This window comes from Nuphar pumila, chromosome 6, assembly GCF_984573655.1.
Source record: "Nuphar pumila chromosome 6, dmNupPumi1.hap1.1, whole genome shotgun sequence".
Taxonomy (NCBI): Eukaryota; Viridiplantae; Streptophyta; class Magnoliopsida; order Nymphaeales; family Nymphaeaceae; genus Nuphar; species Nuphar pumila.
The window spans coordinates 39,899,953-39,924,073 of record NC_143254.1 but is presented as its reverse complement, the minus strand read 5'-3'; the positions used below and the strand labels follow the sequence as shown (position 1 = coordinate 39,924,073).

At 37.9% G+C, this 24,121-nt stretch overlaps 1 protein-coding gene across 3 annotated transcripts; it reads right to left on the bottom strand.

Annotated features, from left to right (window-relative positions):
* Positions 1 to 890: 890 nt before the first annotated feature.
* Positions 891 to 23,737, bottom strand: LOC149834697 (universal stress protein PHOS34-like). Of its 3 annotated transcripts, none has more exons than XM_090010260.1 (2): positions 22,876 to 23,737; positions 891 to 1,112 (listed from the first exon to the last, which is right to left on the bottom strand). In XM_090010260.1, exons 1-2 carry the CDS (start codon positions 23,537 to 23,539, stop codon positions 1,099 to 1,101), a joined length of 678 nt encoding a protein of 225 aa, XP_089866386.1. In that variant the 5' UTR covers positions 23,540 to 23,737; the 3' UTR covers positions 891 to 1,098. The 3 variants fall into 3 exon arrangements, with proteins under 3 accessions (XP_089866386.1, XP_089866385.1, XP_089866384.1); XM_090010259.1 differs by having other exon boundaries at positions 891 to 1,166; positions 22,876 to 23,730; XM_090010258.1 differs by lacking the exon at positions 891 to 1,112 and adding an exon at positions 3,021 to 3,097.
* Positions 23,738 to 24,121: the final 384 nt, after the last annotated feature.

Genomic DNA, 24,121 nt, shown 5'->3' with positions numbered 1-24,121 from the left:
AATACCAGCCCAAGGTCTCACCTCACTAAACCAATCACATTTTTCTAATCTTACCTAGGGATGTAATCGGTTCAGTTGCAACTCGATGCCCAACCTGAATCCAAGTCATTCAGATGGATTTGGTAGCCAAATCTGCACCCAATTAGTAATAGGATCCCGGTTTGGCATTAAATTTTGCATTCAAACCCAAACCCAAATCCAACAAAAACCCCCCATTAAGTGTAAATACCAGGTTTTAAGCATAGTGACACGTTTTTATTGGCAAAATCTCATTTTTCAAAAACTCATGAGAAATTGAAAATTTTGCATAAATCCGGCAATTTTTTTGGAAAATCTCAGCAAAAAAAATAAATTAAAATTTATAAAAATTATTTTTATTAGAAAATATTAATACAAAATATTTAAAAATAAAAATACACATTTTTTACAATAAATAGCCATTTTAAAAGTAAATATCACATTTAAATCACGGTATTTATGTTTTTTTCATAAATCTCATGATATTTTGAAAATCTCGCAAGAAATTGCCATTTTAAACTTTCAAGCAATTTCTCACGATATTATCGCGAGATTTTCATAAATTTCAAGATATATTTGTCACTATGGTTTGAAGCTAGTCAGATCCATGTTTACTTTTACCTTTTTCCATCCAAATCCGATTACATCGGACTTGGTAATGCCTAGATCCAACCCAAATCCGTACTGTTTACATCCCTACTCTGACCCTACCAGAAAACAGACTGAAAACCCCACGTTGGTAAGTGACAAGTTCAGACATTGCCATAATGGACCTCATGCACACAAGCATTACACATATCAAGACGTATATGTGAAATTGTGTGTGTGTATGTGTGTGTGAGAGGGAGAGAGAGAGAGCATCTGAGCATTCATAGAATCAACAACATGCATGTGAAAACGTTTAAAGTCTATAAAGTGACGCTGAACAAAGCCCATCTAAACTAGATACACCAACAGCATCCGTCACCCTAATTCTATAACCACAGGCAATTGATATGCAGTCAGAATACAAAACTACCCACGACTTGATCAAAAGTTTAGAACCCACATGAAACAGTACCCACATCCAACACCCATGACTCAGTCTTCACTTTCTGCAATGAAAAAAGAGACGAAATGCCATATCAGATGAGCTCAAGCCTCCTTTTCTGCAACATAACACAATGCCCGTGTGCAACATCAGACAAAATTCTTAGAATCAACAATCATGGCTCCCAAAATTTCCATAACATAAAACAAGGTGAAATTAGATTAACATCTGCAAGAAACCCTTAGTAGTGCATCTGTAATGGACCAACTTGAATGCCAGAAGAAAAGAAATTAAACAATTTAGATATTCTAAGCTCTTCACTTAATAATAGTCAAATTTTGAACCAAAAAGATTCTTAAGCTTCATATCAAACGCATGGACAAGGCAAAAAGGACTCCACAAGCATAAAAATGTGAATAACAGATAAACAGCCCTTATCCATGATAAAATGGTGAAAAGGAGCAAATAAGTGGATAGACATACTACAGTAAAGCTAGAACAAGACGAGAATGGTTGTAAATTCCCATCTTGGACAAGAACCACTTAGCAACAGAACTTACGAAGCAAAAAAGAGTTGAAATTAAGAACACTCAACCATGTATCTCCAAGCTGAGTAAATCCACTTTAAAGTATCAAGATTCTTTAATGATGCTCAAGTTAAATTGCCTGATTATAAAACTTTTAGACTGTAGTCAAAGAGATGACTTTCCTATCACACCAAGGATCCATGGATCACGCTGGCAAAACTTCATTATCAAAATATCCCAGCAGCATAGGTGGTTCCAATAATCTCACATTTAAAGCCTCAAGAGAGAAAAAGGATAGCTAATCTTTTCTTTCTTTCCGAGATGTGTTAAACAGACAACAAAATGTCAAAAAAGAAAATTTGGTGTAACAAAGATAAGGAGACATCTGCTAGAGATGTTCAGTACAATTCACACAAATAGAAAAATTGAATCATGTTTCCCATGCTATAGCCTGCCTAAAAACTGCATCATATACCAATCGATATGGTGAAAACTGTATATCCACAGGCTATGACACACAGACTCCATTGACGCCTGTTCCATATCCCTTTATATACAAGTCATAGTAGGAACTTCATAAAAATGGCTGTATCCCCGTATCCTCAGCCATATCCATGTGACATAGTCCACAGGTATGGCTGGTGCACCATGGGTATTTTCTAAAAGCATCATTAGCCCATACTTTTACCGATAGCTGCTTGCACACCGTGCTACCAAATGTACACCAAGCACGTCTGGCACCATTGCAGATGCTACTATCCAAACCTCATGTGCATCTCCCAGGATAAAACCCTGCAACACTCAGGGACAGCCATGCAACCCGCACGAGAACAGGTAATGGAGGAAAGATTGACAAGAGGGGCCAGTACCAGTGTGACAAATATCGCAAGATTTACGAAAATCTCGCGATAATATCGCGAGAAATTGCCTGAAAGTTTAAAACGGCAATTTCTCGCGAAATTTTCAAAATATCACGAGATTTGTGAAAAAACATAAATACCGCGATTTAAACGTAATATTTATGTTTTAAATGGCTATTTATCACAAAAAAATCATGTATTTTTATTTTAAAATATTTTTTATTAATATTTTCTTATAAAAAATGTTTTTTATATTTTTTAATTAATTTTTTTATTGCCGAGATTTTGCCAAAAAAAATGTGAGGTTTATAGAATTTTTTCAATTTCTCGTGAGTTTTTTGAAAAACGAGAAATTGCCGATAAAAATGTTTGTCACTGTGGAAAGTACATCAGCCCTAGGATGAGACAGCAAGATGAAAAGCCGCACTACCATGAGTGAGGGGTCTTTGGTCATGTCCCCCAGCTTGACTATCAATAAAAGTCAAGGAGCTACAGCAGCTCCTACAGTTTCTTAGCCAGCAAATCTTTTCAAATATTAGCCACTTATATACCACATAAAACACACCAATAAGCAATATGCAATACCTTACTCATGGGTTTTCAACTTTTCAGCATTACCAAAGGCCTCCATAGAATATCTTAAAAGTTCTGCCATGAGACACCTGATAGTACAAAACTTAAAAAGAAAAGTAATTTGAATATGTTCAGATAAAATCCCAACAAGAATGAACATGCCTGTCTTAAAGCCAAAAAAAAGGACGCTCATTCCAAAACCAGTACGAACTTCTTCCTCTTTAGGATATGATACCCGTAACCACGCCACGATCCTCCTACTTCTGTGGTTGACACCTCTGTGCTCCTAGTTCAGCTTCCTAAAAGCAGTAATATCAACTGCTATCGGACACTTTCCAATTCTCTCCAATCCCAAGGATTTTCACAATACTAGAAAGCCCTTTAGCGAGATCCCCGAATTTTTCTAGACCATGCTTCTCTAGATCCCTCTTCATATGTTAGCCACAACATGCACGAAATGAACCCTAAAGGTGTGTTTGTTTGTACATTGCATCACACAGAAAGGAGCCATTTCAGCTGAAACAGCAACTCTTCCGCAGGGTGGACAAAGGACAATTATAACACAAATGTCACTTCTGGTTGGAAAGTGCATCCTCAATGGACTACCCAAAAGATCCTTCTTTTTCAGGTTATCTGCAAAGTTTCGGTTCTATATCAACTGAACGTGAGGATCTGAATCTTTTAACCTCCCTATTTATTGTATTTCAATAACAATCAAAATAGCATCCGGCTCAGTGCCCCTATTTCTCCCCATAAGCATGAACCAAGCTACTCATACCTTTAACAAATCCTCCCTTTAGCAACAAGATCATCCTCTTGTTGCAGTTTCATGTTTTTTTCCAACATGACAACATCCAATTCAGTGCCTCCGTTTCTCCCCATATTTTCTGTAAAGATCTTCAACTTCAACGTTCATGAATTGCAAAGCTCTAGGTAATCAGTTCTCTCAGTGTATACACACCATTATTTCATTTTCCCTTTTTTGCAGTAAGAAATTTACCATAAACAGACCAAAAAAATTAGATTTATCAAGCCACCTCAAAAGCATTTCTGAAAAAATAAAAACTAATTATGGAAAAGAATTTAACCTTAATCTGTAAATCATTAGCCATATGATTCAATTTTTTCCAGATTAAACAGGCCATACATGTCAATCTTCAAAACAAGGATGTTTTTTTTTTCAAATTAAGGCTCAACAATGCAACTTCATAAGTTCAAAAAACTCTACTTTTTTCCACCTTAAGCAGGATTTCCATATCAATCTTCAAAATAAGGATGTTTATTGTCAATCTTTAAAATGCTCAATAATTACAGCTTCAGCAATTCTATACATTGATTGCCACCAAAAGAAAGGAAGGTCTATTTATTTCCTTCTTTATTTTTATTTTTATTTTGGAGGGGGGGGAGGGTCAAGCACTGAGATCTCCTCCCAATTTCTATAGTAGTTTTTAAAAAAAAACCTGAAAATTGCACTTCCCAACAGAAATATTCTCACTGCATTTGTATATTTACATGAACTGTCCCAATTCACATGCACCTCATGGTATGAACCAGAGTTACCAGTCGAGGAAGCAGGAGCGGGAAGCGATACGGGAAGCGGGAGCGGGAAGCGAGGCACTTTCAAAAATTTAGGAAGCGGGGAAGCGTAGGACCACTTAGAAGAAAATTCTGAACCGTCTCGGAAACGACCTAGGAAGCGAACCGGAAGCGAGGGGGAAGCGAAAAAAATGAAAAAAATGGGGAAGTGAGGGGGAAGCGGGGGAAACGTGGGGGAAGCGCGCTTCCCATTTATGGGAAGTGCGTTTCCCATAAAAGGGGGACGCGCTTCCCATAAAAGGGAAGCGCGCTTCCCAAAAAAAGGGGACGCTTCCCCTCACGCTTCGGAAGCGCGACGTTTCGCGCTTCCCCTTTTGCCTAGGCGCTTCCGGTAACTCTGGTATGAACAACCCATTGCTCTAAAACATTTCTAATAAAGAAAGCAATGTCATGACAGTCCCATATTCATATCAAGCAACCAATATTACACTGGAACATGTAATAATTTAACATGATCTTGTGCCAAGATGCCCTGCTGTCTTTCCTTAACTCTCAGAATATCATCTTAGTAAAAATGGCAGCAATCTTATGTGGCTTTTTCTTTAAAACAAGCAGGAACCAACTGGACCAACTGGATCACTACACTTTCTGGAGTACAATAATGGCGACAACCAAGGTCATTGTAATAGATATGGGAATTACGACCATAGGTAAATACCTAAATTCAGAAAACAGAAATATTAAAGGAATTAGTTATTTGTAAATTTACTGAAGCACCTATCAGAACATAGGCTAGCAACAAGTGGTGTTAGCACTAAGGCTGCTAGGTATAAGACAAAATTTCCATTGTTTTCTTTCTAACGTTGATTGATAGAAAAGCTTATATCTATTCAGTTGGCCACAAAAATCAAGAAATGAGAAGCGACAATGCTCATAAGATCATAAAAATACAGAACTCATTGACATGGTAAAGGTATGAACATACCAACCAGTCACTTATTAATTGAACGCAACAATAAACCCTCTGTCTAAGAGGTCCACAATACATCAATACGAGGCAATGGGTGAGTTTTAGATCATATCAAGACCGGACCTAATTTATCAAGCTAAGGTCATGTGCTATCCATGTGTGGATCCAGATTCTGAGTGTGTGGCACCAAAAATCCTGCTTCAACAGCATGTTATAGGCCTGAGAAACACATATCTCAAATATCCTATCACATCAAAGTGCTAAATAATATTTCTACTCAGACAAGTTTGAGTTCCAGTACCGTACACATATGTTCCCTCTGAACAACCAGAAGCCTTAATTCAGATAAGATCAAGGCTTACATGACATAATCCACAGCAGGTAAATTTAGGCCTATCCAACATACATCAAGTCAAATATTTTATTTAAACCTTTGTCTATCATCCTACCTAAACATACTATACAATAACTAAATTCCAAAATAATTCTATCATGTAATGAAGTCAAACTCTCCAAACACAATACAGCAAAGCAATCAAGAAGTCAATGAGACGTGCTAATTAGCATGTCCTTAGTACCAGATCTTTTAACTGTATTTGAATTATGCACCCCATCTTTTAATTGTGGCAATTAATCTCTTCATTGTCTGGTTATATTCTAGGTTGGACAATTTCTTCGAATGATATTGACATATAAGTGGCCCTATTCTGTCTGATGATAGGAATGATTCCTGTGCTTCCTGTTCCAAATTCAAGAGTACAATTGATAAGATTGAAAGGTCTGTGTGCCTCTCTTGATCCCACTGTCCCTTGGATAAAGTCAATCTACCTTCTAGAGAATCATAATTTGTGGAAACCATTTAATGACTTCCTATAAAAGCAACCATTTTTTTTCTTTCAGTACAGACAAAAAGATATAATACTAGACCCTATTATGGACAACTACAGATAAGCTTCATCAGGCATACATGCCATGTATGTATTTTCTGTTTTTTATTCTTTCACGCTTCCTATCCAAAGGAGGCTTTCAAATGGATAATGCACAAGTTGTAAGCACTTGCACCATTTCAACAATCAAATACATTTAAGTTATCGCCAATGCTTTATCAAAGGATACAAGATGCAACACAAGTATGTAGTTTGGAACTCATCACTAGATCATATCTATACGAAGTAATTATTATATTTAATGCGTCAAGTTAAGCTAGAAATTATCTGCAAAGGCATGATTGTTTTGATGAAGTAGTGATGATCGTGATGATGAAACAAAAATAATGACAATGATATAATTATTACTACTCTTTACTATAACAGTATCATTATTCTTATGCGGACGACGATGATAACTCACAACTAGCTATAGCTATACTTGTCACCTAAAACACAATATCGTCACACCAAGTCAAAGTTAGCAACTAAAGCAGCCAAACTTTCTGTATTACTAACAAGCACTTCTCTAGCAGTATCACTAACAAATCCTTCTCTTTTTCAAATTCTTGATATCTTTTGATGCAACATACATAAAGACAAGAAGTCGCAACACAAATAGTTTCACAGGCAACAGAACATCCTTATACATTGGATCCATAGGTTCAACCAGACAAACATTTTGATCTAACATCTAAATCAACCAAATTTTCAGTATGTGAATCACCTGTTTTTGAAATCTCTCTCTCTCTCTCTCTCCCTCTCTCTCTCTCTCTCTCTCTCTCTCTCTCTCTCTCTCTCTCTCTCTCTCTCTCTCTATATATATATATATATATATATATATATATATATATATTGTCATACCATCCCAATCAACGCAAACATAGGTGGGAGACCAGCAGATAAATCCTGCTACTTCCAACTTTTTTTTCTTGCAAATAAATAAGGCAAAGTAATCCTTTTTTTTCTGTAATACAAAGTTAATCTTTCTAGCTCATACCATACAATGTTACCAGTACCACCTTCGAAACAACCCCAACCTCCACCTACCTCCCAATTCATGCACACATGCACGTAACAAATTAACAAATAAATGCAAAGATGCATGGATGCACAGACATGCAAAACAGATATTCTTACATTTCCATGATGCACACACTAAGCCCCTAGAAAATGCTGCATCTCTCTCTAAATATGGGATCTTGTCCTTTCGGGGTAAGTTGTTCATTAATGATCCACTGTGTTTTGAACAGAGTTACCAGTGGAGGAAGTGGGAGCGGGAAGCGGGAAAGGGAAGCGAGGTACTTTCAAAATTTTAGGAAGCGGGGAAGCCTGGGACCACTTAGAAGAAAATTCTGAACCGTCTCGGAAGCGACCTAGGAAGTGAACCGGAAGCGAGAGGGAAGCGAAAAAAATGGAAAAATGGGGAAGCGTGCTTCCCATAAAAGGGAAGCGCACTTCCCAAAAAAGGGGGGCGCTTCCCCTCACGCTTCGAAAGCGCGACGTTTCGCGCTTCCCCTTTTACTTAGGCGCTTCCGGTAACTCTGGTTTTGAATTGACAAAAATGTGCCACATTATCAGTGTGAGATCATACCATTCAGCCACTAGCTATGATTTTCTAAATCAACCCTCCCTAGGTTTATGTCTTATATCTTTACTCCCAAAAGGAACTTGCTACATAATTATTTAGGCACAAGGCTGTCATCAAAAGAAACTCAAACAGCCAACAAGGGCCTCATTAGTAATTTCTAAAGAATTACAATACCACAAACAGTTAATTATTGTACAAAATGCACATCCCAGTCAATCTCCACAATTAATACATCCAAACTCATCTCAATCACCTTGAAGGTTCAGCCATGGCCAATAAAATCAATACTTCACAATCTTCTAGGATTGGATTCAGGAAAAGAAAAAAGATAGTAACTTATTCCTTTGGTTTTTTCCCTTCATTATTTTACAATCGTTCTTTTCAAACAAACATATGTTTATATGCATGAGAACATTGAGAAGAAAGATTTTTTTTCACAGGCTATATACATCAAGCATTTCTAATCCTAAATTCCTAATCATACTAGTTAAACTAAAGGCCTCCACTGGTTTACCATAACAAAGCCAATCTTCAATCCTAAATCACAACAGTCATGATCAACCTAGACCTATTATTAATGTAGATGTATACATGGATTATCTTTGGGATTTTTAATATATTGTTTTGTTTCTTTGATGTTTTAATTATGTGAACGAGAATGAATTTTAAGATAGATTGTGTGAACTCCATGATTAATATTGTGAATCTTAGAAGTTTTCTTTGTATGGTATTGTCATTGGTTATAACATATATGTTTTCTATGCTCTCATAAGGTTCTTCTATCATCATGTGAATGTGTTATTCCATGTATGTTTAGTGATATTGCTCTAATTAAAATACCTTATTATGAAAAAATTATTCTCATGTTAGTGGCTTGTGTATTTGGATTAAGGAATTCTTGCATTATATTCTTAGGTATATGGCAGGAGTAATTTTTATGATTATTATTGGATGGCATAAGCATAGTTTGTCATAATGTATCAAATGCATATTTTAATAATATTAAATGTTTCTTGTGTTTATGCTTCTTGAGCATTTTATGAATAAAATTTATATTTTTTAAAGACTCTTGTATGCTTGTGCTTTTGCCCATTGGTGGCTTATTGATTTGAGTGCTTGTCTAATGTCTACTTTTGTAACTCTTAGTGGTTTCATTTTTGTGCATTGATATTTCATGGTATGCTTCTTGCATTTTGTGGATTGAATAAAATATTTATTTTATATTTCTTTAGCATTCTTGTGTATGCCCTTTTGTGGGCTTCTATGTCACATAGGTGCAGGTGCGGATGCGGTGATGCGGCACTTTAAAAAAACTTGGGTGCAGGGGTGCGGGAAGGATATATATATATATATATATATATATATATATATATATATATATATATATATATATATATATATATATATATATATATATATATATATATATATATATATATATATATATATATATATATATATATATAACAGTTTTAAGTTAACGGTATATGTATTTGTATGCATTTATGTATATATAATTTAGATAAAAATGAACTTGATTAGGGTTAACTGAATCTACTTTTGGATAGAAATGAGCCTCACTGTGGTTGACTTCACCTACAAAGGAAGTTGTATCCAAGTGTCGCACCCGCCTCGGTGCGGGTGCGACATGGGTGTGGTGCCCTGTTAGAAGAGTCTGTGTGACATAGGTGGGCTTTGTTGATATGCCCTTAGTGGACACTTGTGCTTATTCACTTAGATCTTTGGTGGACACTTTTATTCTTGATTGAAGGCTCTTGCTTCTTAGAGATTTTATAATTGTTGCATTATGACAAAATTTATTCTATGACATGTGGGTTCATGGTTGGTGATAGTTATGTTATTGAACTTATATATAGTTCTTTGAGAATATCTATATATGTTTTGACCCTCTTTAATGTTATGTGCCATTGTTGTCCCTTAGTAGACTTGTAATCTAGATTGAGGTCTCTCTCTATATAGCTTGTTTATATTGACCATGCATATGATTGCATCAATTGACATCTTGTTGTGCATATGATTGCACTATATTCATTCTAAGTTTTTATCTATCATTATTGGAATTTGATTTGAAACTTTGATTTTTCAAATCGGTTCTTATATAAACTCACTTATTTGGAAATTAATTTTCGTGAGTATTTATCGCCTTTTTATGGCATTTGTGTGTCCATCACAAAATTTCATATGATGCATCATCTTCTTTGGCCTTGTTGCTATTGGGTCAAGGTTAGCCGTTGAAGTGAGTTATGTAGGAACCTCATGTCATCTTGTCAGAGTAGATTTTCAAGGGTAATCATGTCACTTGTCTTGGGTCTAATTGATGGTTGATTGGCCTCTAGATCTATGTTGATTTTGTTGAGCCAGAGATGTTTGTTGAGGTAAGTTGTGTGCACCTCAGTTTTTTTCAATTTTGCTTGGCAGCTTATAGTTTGGCTTTAACTTACAGTCGTTTGATCTCTGGTTCCGTGAGTGTGTTGCATCACTCATTTGTATATTTGGCCATTGTTATTATGATGAATACTTATAATTATGTTTATCTGTGATGGCTATCTATTTTTTAAACCATGGTATCTTGAAAGATTGTTAAAATTGATAAAATTATTCTTCTTGGTGACAGATTGTTTTCATTACAAGTTCTTTTACCTCGTGTGTTTTCTCCTATTATGCCTCTTATTTAAGTGTCATTTTACGTAGATAAGAGATATTGTTTTTAAATGTGGTCAGTTATGTGCATCCATTGGTATTGCTTACGGTTTTACAATCATTTGTGAGATGAGTTATGTGTCTCTTGTAGTTTTAACTGGTTTATATTGACAGAGAGCCTCTAATGCTGTTGCATGGTCACTAGAATGATTATTGTTGACATTTGTGTTTGATCTTATATTGTCAGGGAGCATGTATTGCTTGTGCATGGTCACAGGAATGACTATTGTTCTATGTCACACGGACTCGGCTCCAAGGTCGCCGCACCCGCGTCGACACGCACCGACACGGGTGCGGACACGGGTGCGGCTCGGACTCGGTCAACCCGACCCTGGGTGTGGTCAACGCACCCAAGGTCATTTTGGTCCATTTTTTGGAAATTTTTTTTTTTTGAAATTTTTTTTTTTTTGAAATTTTCTGGGCTACAGCTGTAAGGAAAAAAACCCATCACAACTAAAAACCTGTACACTTTCAAGTTTTAAGTACAGAATGGGCACAACTCAAGTTTTTGTGGTTTTTTCCTGTATGAAGAAAGTGAATTATTACAGTGTATGAAGAAAGTGCCCAAAAGTGAATTATTCCTGTATGAAGAAAGTGTACAGAATGCCTTCACAACTCATCACCTGTCCCCTAATGGGCACAACTTTGACCGAGTCTTATATATATATATATATATATATATATATATATATATATATATATATATATATATATATATATATTTTAATATATATATATAGCCGAGTCCCCGTGTCCAAAATTTTTGAAATTGCGCCGCACCCGCACCCGCACCCATGTGACATAGCTATTGTTACACCTCGCCTCGGTTTTTGGTGGAGCACCTCGCTACGCCTCAACGCTTTTCGCAACACTGTTTTGAACCAAAAAAGGTTTGGAACAGTGTGTTTTATAAAACCCAAAACAACTTTCTGGAGAACAAACAGGTCAGTTTTCATTGTGTTATTAACATTATTTTTGGGCCACTCATGGCCAGAAACAAATGGAAAATGAAAGAAAAAATAAGGTTCTTTGGCTTATTTCTGGTGATTTTCCAGCCTTGTGTTACTAGAAAAAATATGATCAGCACTTTAGGCTTCCAAAGTTTTTTTACCTTTACCCATAATCGGATGTTTGTTAGTTGCAAGAGGAGAGGTTTTCTGGGCAAGGGACATGCTGATGATGGTGGTTGAAGTGGATAGAGGGTAAAATGGCAATTATGACATACATTTAATTGCAATATTGACAGGTGTTATTGAACCTTCTTAATTAACCATAGAAATGTTTAGGTGTGGTATTAACAATTTCAAAAACTTAGGTGTGCTTTTGATTATTGATAAAAGTTTAGGCCCATTTTTGGAAATTTTCCTTTTTCTTAATATAAACACAATAATTAGGAAAACCAGCAGCTCTTTTTTCTTATATGTGAATCTTGTTAAGAAGAACGTAATATTTTATATATATGTATGTGTACATATATAATTACATATATATATTTATATATATTATATATAGCATGCAAAGGAATACAAGTATTATGAATGAATAATTTCATTAAGAATAAAATTCAAAAATACATAAAAAAATAAAAAATAAAAAATAACCTCACTACAAAACACTCATAACACTTACAAATAACTTAGATCTACCCATCACTCTCTCAACATTCACACATACATATACATATACATACACCATTATATAGAGAAAGAGGAGAGAAGAAAGAGTAAAGAGAGAGCCTATCTAGCCATTGGACTAGCCCCCGCTAGCTAGTTAAAGTCAGCCTAAGTTGACTTATAATATATATAATATTATATATAAATAAATATATTATATATTATATATCTAAATATATATATACACATGCATATATACAAAATATTACATTCATCTTAACACTCCCCTCAAACTTATAGTGTTTCACTATAAGATTGCAAATAGAAATAAAGGACCCATTACATTAAAGGTTTTCATTTGACTTCATCAAGTTCTTCAATTTGTTGCTTCCTTAAGGGGTGCTCTTGATCTTCAAAGATATGCTCTATTATACAAAGGGTCTTCAATATCATCAATACTTGAGAACCGGTAAATAGGGCTAACGAAACATCTCAACCATACACACACGTATATATCATAAATCATAAAAAAAGATTTCAAAATTAACTATATACTATGTCACATGGGTGCGGGTGCAGGGTGGGGGTGCGGCACTTTCAAAAACCTTGGGTGCGGGGGTGCGGCAAAAATAAAAATAAAAATAAAAATAAATATATATATATATAGAAGGGGGGTTCGAGGGTTCCCCCGATGCGGGTCCCGCGCGCAGCGGTCCCCCCCCCCCCCCACCCCCAGATTTTTTTTTTAATTTCACAGTCTGTTTTATAGGGAAAATTTAAAAAAAAAAAAACAATCCAAAAATGGATCAAAATGACCTTGGGTGCGTTGACCGCACCCAGGATCGGGTTGACCGCACCCAGAATCGGGTTGACCGCACCGGGAGCCGCACCCGTGTCGCGTCAACACGGGTGCGGCACCTGTTTGGCTGAATCCCTGTGACATAAACTATATATATTACGGAGAGAGGATGGCCAAGCACACTAAAAATATAATATATAAAAAATATTCAATAAGACAATTTAATGTTTTTAAAAATATTTAAAAAAGAAATTCTTGACATTAATTTTGAAAAAAATACTAATTTTAAGAAATCATCATTCTTAATTCATAAGAGAACATAATTGCATATTATCAAAAAAGAGAGATGCATGCATAAAATATCTCAGATAAGTTTATTAATCACTTTAAACATTCACGAAAGCATGCATTATTCAAAGTCAATACACATATCTATCACATTAATGCATAAAAGGCATGGAATATGGATTTTCAAACAATCATAAATGCCATGAATAAATAATTTGCTAAGGAGTTTAATCCATGCAAGGAAAAATATTCATAAAGAAGGGTTTTTCAAAAACAAGTAGCCATATTAAATGCTCAACGAAAATACAAATCATAACGAGAGATATTTTGTAATAATGGCAAACATTGTCTTAAAGAAATGAAAAATACTCAAACTGAATATAACAATTTAAATCTCAACAATAGAAAAAATATCTATAAATATATACAAAATATAGCATCCTATGCAACTAAGGCATATCCCAATGTAAATCATGCTAGATAACCAATCATGAAATAAATTTAAAATATCCTTTATCATTCCATTAAATGCAAAATGTATGAAAATATTTCAATAACCATTTTTCATAAAGGGTAAATGAGTAAAAAATATTTAGAAATTTTATGGAGAGATTTAAAAATCTCATAAATATCAAGAAATGATATTTTACAAACCTCAACAATAGTTTGACCACCACACGAAATCACCTTACTAGACCTCCAAACCTCAAAATTCAAGTGTATGAGCTACTAGAATAAGAGCACAATACAAATGTCAGTCAGTACCAAACCATTGACCATGCACCAATCTATGTCACACGGACTCGGCTAGGGAGGCGACGCACCCGCGTTGACACACCCCGACACGGGTGCGGCTTCGGACACGGGGCAGACTCGGTCAACAGGCGTCAGACTCAGTCAACGCACATGGACTGAGTTCGTCCACTTTATAGACTCGGTCAACTTTGACTGAGCCTATAAAGGTCCATTTTCAAACTCATTTTGGATCCGGGTCGAGTTTAGATTCGGACCCGACCCAGATCCAAAATGTTACCTGCGTCAGGGCCGAATCCTAAAGGGGGGTTTACGACAGGGGGAGGGGCTTACCCTGTCGATCTTTGCCTCCCCCTAGTCGTCCGATCTTCACCCCCTGCAGTCACGCCGGCGACCAAGACCCCGACTACAGTAGTCGCAGGCGACGCCAACCACCCTCTTCCCCAGCCACCGGTCTCAGGTATGCCTCCTCCCTCTTTTGTTCTTCTTCCTCTTCGTCCGATAGGGGGCTCCCCCTTCCTCCTTGTTTTTCGGCAGGGGGCGGAGCCCCCTCCCTCGTTCTTTTTTTTTCGATAGGGAGTTTCGTCCCCTGCCATACTTTATTTTTCGATAGGGGGCTCCCCTGTCTCAGATGTATTTTCCGGCAGGGGGCTGCCCCCTGCCTCGTTCTTATTTTTCGGCAAGGGGCGGAGGCCCCTGCCATACTTTATATATATTAAAAAAATTTATATATATAGTTGAGTCCCCATGTCCAGAATTTTTGTAATTGCACCGCACCCACACCCGCACCCGCACCTGTACCCGTACCCGCACCCGCACCCATGTGACATAGGCACCAATAAATTGGTAATCGAAACTGAACGTAAAGCGTAAGCCTACAACAAACAACAACAACAACTATGCCTTCATCCCAAAACAATTGGGGTCGGCGATATGAACCAAAAAAGAAAATCATTCTGGGTCTTCCACATGAATCCTTCTCCTCCAATCATTTCTATCCAATGCCATGTCCTCGGTGAGGTTCAAAGCATTCATATCCTTTCCTATCACCTTCATCCATGTCTTCCTAGGCCTACCCTGACCTCTTTTAACTAATATATTTTCTCATTTCTCCATCCTTCTAACAGGAGCATCATTAGGCCTTCGCCGAATATGTCCAAACCACCGTAAACAATTCTCTCTCATCTTATTTTCAATGGGTGCAACGCCTACCTTCTTACGTATCTCCTCGTTCTGAATCTTATCTTTTATTATATTTCCACACATCCATCTCAGCATACGCATCTCAGCTACACTCATTTTTTGAATATGATGTCTCTTGGCATCCCAACATTCTGTATCATATAGTAAAGCGGGCCTAATAGTCGTCCTATAAAACTTTCCCTTCAACCGCAATGGCATTCTACGATCGCACAATACTCCAGATGCACTTTTCCATTTCATCCACCCAACCTTTATCCTATGATTTACATCACCATCAATTTATCCATACTTTTGAATGATAGATCCCAAATATTTGAAACAATCATCCACCGGTATTTCTTGCTCACCAAGCTTCACTACACTCTCATCACTACTCCGTTGCTTACTAAACTGACATTTCATGTATTCTGTCTTACTCTTACTCAACTTAAAACCTCGTGCTTCCAATGTCTGTCTCCATAATTCTAACTTAGCATTAACCCCAGCTCTAGACTCATCAATCAAAACAATATCATCAGCAAACAACATACATCACGGCACATTTTCTTGAATTGATCTCGTAAGCTCATCCATCACTATAGCAAATAGGAAAGGGCTTAAAGCAGATCCTTGATGTAACCCAACCGTTATAAGAAAATTGGTTATCGCCCCTCCACAAGTGCGGACATTGGTTACTACTCCTTCATACATATCCTTAATTATACTAATGTACTTGAGATAAACACCCTTATTCATCATTGTCCACCAGAGAACGTCCCTAGGTACTCTATCGTATGCCTTCTCCAAATCAATAAAAACCATATGCAAATATTTGTTCCTCTCTATTTCTCTCAATAAGTTGCCTAAGAAGATGTATAGCTTCCATAGTTGATCTTTCAAGCATAAAACCAAATTGATTCTTCGATATCATGACAATCTTCCTCAACCTAGACTCAATCACCCTCTCCCAAAGTTTCATAGTATGACTCATGAGTTTTATACCACGATAGTTTGTGCAATCTTGTATATCACCCTTATTCTTATATAGAGGCACCAAAGTACTCTTTCTCCACTCATTAGGCATGTTATTTGTCCGCCAAATCTTGTTAAAAAGATTTGTCAACCATTCTAAACCTTTCTCTCTCAAGCATTTTCAAGCCTCGATAGGTATACCATCTGGGCCAACTGCACTTTGATTTCATTTTCTTCAAAGCCTCTGCAATTTCTTTCTTTTGAATCTTGCGCATGAAGTAGCGATTCATCTCCTGAAAAGGAATGGACAAGTCTCCAAGATCTTGAGCATGACTTTCATTAAATAGCTTATCAAAATAATCTTTCCATCTCTCCTTAATCTCCTCATCTTTGACTAAAACCCTTTGCGTTTCATCTTTGATACATCTAACCATACTCAGATCCCTCGATTTTCTATCTCTCATCTTTGCAAGCCTATAAATATCCTTTTCGCCCTCTTTGGTATCCAACTTGTCATAAACCTCCTTATATACCTTATCCCTGGCGTTCCGAACTACTTTTTTAGCTTCCTTCTTTGCTATCATATACTTCTCCAAATTCTCATTATCACGACTCTTACTTAGATTTCTATAACACTCTCTTTTAACCTTAATAGCTAATTTGACATCCTCGTTCCACCACGATATATTCTTACCTAGCGGTGCACTGCCTTTAGACTCACCTAATACCTCCTTAGCCACCTTTCTCATGCCACCCGCTATCTTATTCCACATACATTCTGAATCCTCCTCGAGACACCAATGAACTTCCTTAACTACCCGCTCTACAAACATTCCTTGTTTAGCTCCTTTCAGTGCCCACCACTTAATTCTAGGATCTATCATATTTCTATCCCTTTTCCGACATTGTCTAATTCTAAGATCTAAAATTAAGACTCTATGTTGTGTAGCTACACATTCTCCCGGTATAACCTTACAATCGATGCAACAACCCCTATCTCTCTTTCTAAGTAGGAAAAAATCTATCTGACTCGTATTAACCCCACTTTTAAATGTTACTAGGTGAGACTCCCTCTTCCTAAACCAAGTGTTTGCTAAGATCATATTGAAAACGTAAAGCGTAAGCCTCAAAAAAAAATTGAAAACTTTAAAACAATTATAAAAAAATATCTAAAAATACAAATAAATAAAGAAATGCTTTACTGATGAAATAACAACCAATAAAAAATAGAAAATCTCAAATAAGTACTAAAAAATATGAGATTAACATATAAAAGTAACTAAAACTGATTATATAACTGAAAAATATATGAGATTAACCAAAAAAAGTTAAAATATACTAAGAAACTGATTATTGAAATAACTGGAAAATATATGAGATTAACCTACAAAAGTTAAAATATATGAGATTATTCTAAAAAATATGAGATTAACATATAAAAGTAACTAAAAAAATGATTACATAACTGGAAAATATATGAGATTAACCAACAAAAGATAAAATATACTAAGAAACCGATTACATAACTAGAAAATACATGAGATTAACCAACAAAAGTTAAAATATATGAGATTATTCTAAAAAATATGTGATTAACATATAAAAGTAACTAAAAAATTGATTACATAACAGGAAAATATATGAGATTAACCAAAAAAAGTTAAAATATACTAAGAAACTGATTACATAACTGAAATAACTGGAAAATATATAAGATTAACCTACAAAAGTTAAAATATATGAGATTATTCTAAAAAATGTGAGATTAACATATAAAAGTAACTAAAAACTGATTACATAACTGGAAAATATATGAGATTAACCAATAAAAGTTAAAATATACTAAGAAACTGATAACATAACTGAAATAACTGAAAAATATATGAGATTAACCTACAAAAGTTAAAATATATAAGATTATTCTAAAAAATATGAGATTAACATATAAAAGTAACTAAAAAACTGATTACATAACTGAAAAATATATGAGATTAACCAACAAAAGTTAAAATATATTAAAAAACTAATTACATGACTGAAATAACTGAAAAATATACGAGATTAACCAACAAAAGTTAAAATATAGCAATATACTAAGAAGCTTATTACATAACTAAAATAACTGGAAAATATATGAGATTAACCTACAAAAATTTTGTTAATTATGTCTCAGAAATCTTGTTGTAAAAAAAATCCCCCTCAGGCTTGCGCCTTGAGGCACAGAGGGCCGCAGGCCGCACCTTTTGCGCCTCAAGGCGTGTTTTTGATAACACTGGTTCAAAATGACAGCCAAACATGTTATTCAGGAAGAAACACTGCAGAGAGAGTGACGATGTTCTTCTGGAGAGAGGGAAGGAAAGGAATCCACGATTTCCCTTCCATTTCTTCTGAATGACTCTCCTACAAATCCCTCGAGTTCCTCTTAGGATTTCCCCCAATGTCGATCCCATCTCATCATGTTATTGGTCAACAAGAAGCTTGCATTGCCGATGGAGTAGCTGCTATGATGGTAAAGAATCAAGTGATGTTGTTATCATGGTAAAGAATTACAGGGTTGTTGTGATCATGGTGAAGAATCAAGTGATAGGGTTGTTGTTGCCATGGAGTTGGCATGGAGTTGCTGCTATCATCATGATTCATGAAGAATCAAGTGATGAGAGAGAGAGAGAGAGTGTTTGAACAGATTAAGGGTAAAAATGTAAAACTTTGGTTTTAACAAAACTTGGGTTAATGAAAATCCCAGTTAACTGAACGGATAGTGCTTTTTTAGTTAATAGCTCAAAGTTTGGGTGTGTTTCTGACAAAACAAAAAATGTTGGGTGTATTTTTTATTATTGTTAATTTGTTAGGTGCTATTTAGAAAATTTCCCTAAGAAAAAAGAATGCACGGAGCAATACTTTAAGATTGCCAAGACAACAGACTGGTACCATTGGCTCGAGATGCAAATGAGTACGCTTCCTTGGGAGCCTTGATGGTATGGTTTGTCCCCTCTGCCTACAACAACCACCACGTTTCGTTGTCCAAGATCCATCAACAGGGCAACGTCATGGAATACCAAGCAAAGTTTGAGCGGTTAAGCAACCTGCTGACCGACTAGTCTCAGGAGTCCTTAATTGATACATTCATCGCAGAGTTGTCAGTCGAGAAAGCGGGAGCAGGAAGCAATTCGGGAAGTGGAAGCAGGAAGCGTGGCACTTTCAAAATGTTAGGAAGTAGGAAGCGTAGGACGACTTAGAAATGAACCAGGAAGCGACCTAGGAAGCGAATCGGAAGCAACCTAGGAAGCAAAAAAAGAGAAAAAAATAAAAATACAAATACAAAAAAAATAAAAAATAAAAAAGTGGGAAGTGTGCGTCCCCTAAATTGGAAAGTGTACTTCCCGGCACATTTCGGAAGTGCGACGTTTCGCACTTCTGAAATATGCTTCGGGGAAGCGCGCTTCTCCACTCTCTATGGCACTTCCGGTAACTCTGGTTCATTGCCAGGCTCAAGTCGTACCTTCAGAGAGAAGTCCAAGCCGCAAGGCCCACCTCCTTGACTCATGTGTTTGAGTTAGCATGCGTAGCCGAGGAGAAGTTGTTTTGGCAAGGTTCCTCATGGACCAAGGACAGGGGGACGTCCAATCAGAGGTACATGTCTCAAGGGAACCAGGCTACAAGCAAGACTAGCTCAAGGGCTGCACGCAAGGCTGAGTGTGACAAGCCCACAAATCAGGCCAACAACCAGTACCCTCTGAAAGTTTTTCACCTGTATAGAGAAAAGAGAGAGAGAGAGACGAAGAAGAAACCCAAGGCTTTTGGCTGTTACGATTTCTATTTTTCTCACTTTAGAAGCGTGACCTAAACAGTGTTTTATAATGTTACAACACAGAGTTATGGATCCGGGTTTGGTGTATCCAGACCCGACAGTCTAAGTGTGTTACAATACATAAGCATGGATATGTTACATGGATGTACACAATCCATGGATCGACGTGGATCGGGTCGGATCCTTTTTCACCCTCTACCCGGGCGCAAGTCAAAAGAACGCCTCTGGTACAGGTGAAGCAGCTCACCTACGAGCAAATGGAGAAGCATCGTCGGAAGGGCCTCTATTACAGCTGTGATAAAGTATGGGTGAAGGGACACTAGTGCAAGGCCCTTAACATGTACTTGTGCAACAACGAGCTCAAGGACAGCGAGACCGAGTTAGAAAACGCAGGTGAGGGCATTCCGAAGGAGGTCCTGAAGATCTCTTATCATGCCCTGGCTGGTGTTGAGGCACCACAGACGATGCAGGTACTTGGGAGGATCGACCAGCTGAGTATCTTGATCCTGATAGACATGGGTTCCATGCACTGTGCACACAGACCGCCAAGAGGGTCAAGTGCAGAATGACACCCTAACACCCCTTTGAGATGGTAGTTGAGAACAAGAGCAATTTACGATGTATCACCTAAAGATTCAAGGGACAATCCTGTCTACGAACATGTATATCCTTCCTATAAAGAACGCATATGTTGTGCTTCGAATGCAATGGTTGCAGTCCTTGGGTTTTATCCCCTGGAACTTCAAGGATATGATGATGCAGTTTGAGTTTGTCGACCGACCGGTGGAGGTCCTCACACCTCCACGAGCACCTCCCGCTATGGCTAAGTCTAAACAACTTGCCAAGGTGATAAGGGAAGGTGTATCACTTATTTACATGATGATGACAGTGGATGGGATGCCCCTGCGCCCGAGCAGACCTAGAGGATCTACTCTAGGAATTTAGCACTGTCTTTTGGGAGCCAAAGGGCCTTCCTCCCCCAACGGCTTCATGATCACACAGTGACCATCTCGTCGGGATCAAAATTGGCTAATGTCCAGTTGTACAGGTATGCTCGCGGTCGGAAGATGGAGATTGAGTGTCAGGTGATAGAGATGCTCAAAGACGAGATTATACAAGCCACCAAGAGTGTATTTTTCTCCTATATTATTGGTGAAGAAGGATGAAACATGACGGTTATGCATCGATTATAGGGCACTTAATCAAATCACGGTTAAGGACAAGTACCTGATCCCTGAGATCAATGAGTTATTGGATGAATTGCACGGAACACACGACTTTTTGAAGCTATACCTCAGGTCTGACTATCATCATATACGAATGGCCCTAGAGGACGTTTCAAAGACAATGTTTTGGACTCACGACAGACACTACGAGTTCCTAGTGATATCCTTCGGCCTCACCAACACCCCCACCATGTTCCAAGGTCTTATAAACGACATCTTCAGGCCCTACCTGCGTAGGTTCATATTGGTCTTCTTCAATGACATCTTGATCTATAGTCCTACCTGGAAAGACCACCTGTAGAACTTGCATATTGCCCTGGACACCCTAATCGAGCACCGCTTGTACGCCCAACAACAAAAAACAGCCCTACACAACCCAAGTTTAATAACATATGATGGCTGGATCCTGCACCAACTTGGGCCAAGTTCTCCATCATATGGAGAGAGAGAGAGAGAGAGAGAGAGATGGTCAGATTTTACAGAAGCAGTTGTTATAGCAGCCTGAAAGTCATCTAATACTCCCAATAGGACGATATGGCATGCATATGCAGTAGGCAGGAATTTGAAGCATGAACCAAACATCTTCCAATTTCTTTGTGTTCTTTCTCAAGAATGAATTCAGTATCACAACTCTTGGCATCAGAATTTTCTGGGCCATGACAAGTTAACAATTTTTTTTTGGGGGGGAAATCTAGGCATATCTAAAAGTTAAAAAAAAACATATAAAGACATTGGAAATATGATAAGAAATTTTGAAGGGGAAATATCATGACCGAATGATACCATTTTGAAAGAAAAAAGTGATAATTATCATTTTCTGTGACATCACAACATTTTAAAATATCACCTATATTTGTGACATAGCTCAAATCTGGGGCAAGGTAAAAGAAACTTTCGCATAACACAGCACTTCTGTAAGAATTTCCATAAGAGAACTAAGACTCTATCACATCATGTAAGGAAACACTCTGAGAAAATGACATTTTATGGCGTGTGGAGCATCCATTAATACAAATAAACAGAATAAACAGAAACATTGCATCCTGGAATGCAATGCCATATTAGCAATTTTATCCAATCTTCTCGGTAGTGAAGACACTACCTCAATGAAAACAAAACAAAACATGAATTTAAGAGAAACCCAAATTCTACTGCATTTCAACAATAAAATCACCCAAGAGACAACGGGGAAAGGAATTCAGAGGACATCCAATTATTTGGATAAAAGAATAAAATTTACCACATTTCTCTAACAACAATGCAACAGAAGAACCAGCAAAATCAGGTGAAAAAACAAAAAAAATTACCCAATCAAATAAATCATCCACCAAAAGATAAACATGGAAAAAATAGGGAGAAGTAATCATGCCAAACAAAAGCTCAGATTTTTCAGACATTCTTATTTCTCCACAAGCACATTCAATACAGAGAAGCGCAAGAATCAAAAGGTCAAACAAAAGATGAAGGAAGGAAAACCCTCACCTTTCTGCTCATCGGAGGCGGAGTGGTACTCCTGCTCCTGCTCCTCCTCCGGCACCGGATGCAACTCTAGCTCCTTCACCGGCGCCTTCTCGGCCGTGGCAGCGGCCTCTCCGCTATCCTTATCGTCCGGGTAACGCACGACGACAACGGGGCAGACGCAGTGGTGGACGCAGTAGTCGCTGACGCTGCCGAGCCGGCCCTTGCTGGTCCGCCTTGAGGCGCCGAACCCCCGGCTGCCCATGATGACGGCGCTGAGGCCGAGCCTCTCGACCTCGAGGCAGAGCCGCTCTTTCATGTCGTGGTCCTTCACGATGTGGATCCTGAAGGGGATCTGCGCCTCGACGAGCGGCTGGGCGAGGTCGGTGGACTTTGTCGTCGTGAAGGTGTCGAACTCGACCTCGAGTTTCTGCTTCGCCTCCTGGTCGGTGTCGACGGAGAGGTCGATCGAGCCCCAGTCGGCGCCGTAGAGGACGCTCGTCGGCCGGACATGGAGGAGGATGACGTTGTCCCCCGGTCGGAGGTAGTTCTGGACCGCCCACTTCACGGCGTACGCGCTCTCGTCGCTCAGATCGACGGCGATCGCGATCTTCCGCTGACCGCTGCCTCCGATGAGGGGCACTCTCGGGGAGCGAGGCGATCGGTCGGATTCCGACGGGGTCTGCATTTGCTGCGGAAACGGAGAACCCGGAAAGAAGGAATGGAAGAGAGAGAGAGAATCAAGTGGAGGAAAATGTGAAAACGGGTTTCGTCGGAGAGTCGTCTCTGTTATGCTTTTCCACTTTCTTCCTTCTTTTTTATGACTCTACGCTATCTCGTCGGTTTTCGTCTCTGCATGCGTTTGGGAGAAAAACGCGGATGGAGGGAATCTGAGGGAGGAGAACTCCGGGTGGGTCGGGTTTTGATTGACTAATCACCTTATATGCCCTCTCTCTATCTCTCGGGACAAGATTTTCTCGCGGGAAAGACGGCAGGGTTTTCCCGAAATGACAAGGATATGACTTACCCCTCGGGGTCTTTTTCCCAAACTCTTTATCGGTTCTGGGCCATTCGAGGACCCGGATAGGTGATGGTTTCGAAAGCCGGGGCAAACGGGTTACGGGTCACTGTTTGACTGCTGGCTTTTGGATAACCAAAAGTTAATCTAAACAAAATCTAATTAGGGAGATATGGCTCCGAACAATCATTTTCTTTTCAAGTGGAAGCATGAGTATGTAATATGCGGTTTGGTCGGATTCAATAAGGCTAG

What these genes read in the sequence shown, in the direction of transcription:
- LOC149834697 (XM_090010258.1), bottom strand. Translation starts at nt 23,539, where the DNA reads ATGCAGACCCCGTCGGAATCCGACCGATCGCCTCGCTCCCCGAGAGTG. An exon ending in CGCCTCCGATGAGCAGAAAG is followed by an intron (nt 3,098 to 22,875) that starts GTGAGGGTTTTC and finishes TTGTACTATCAG; the next exon opens with GTGTCTCATGGCAGAACTTT.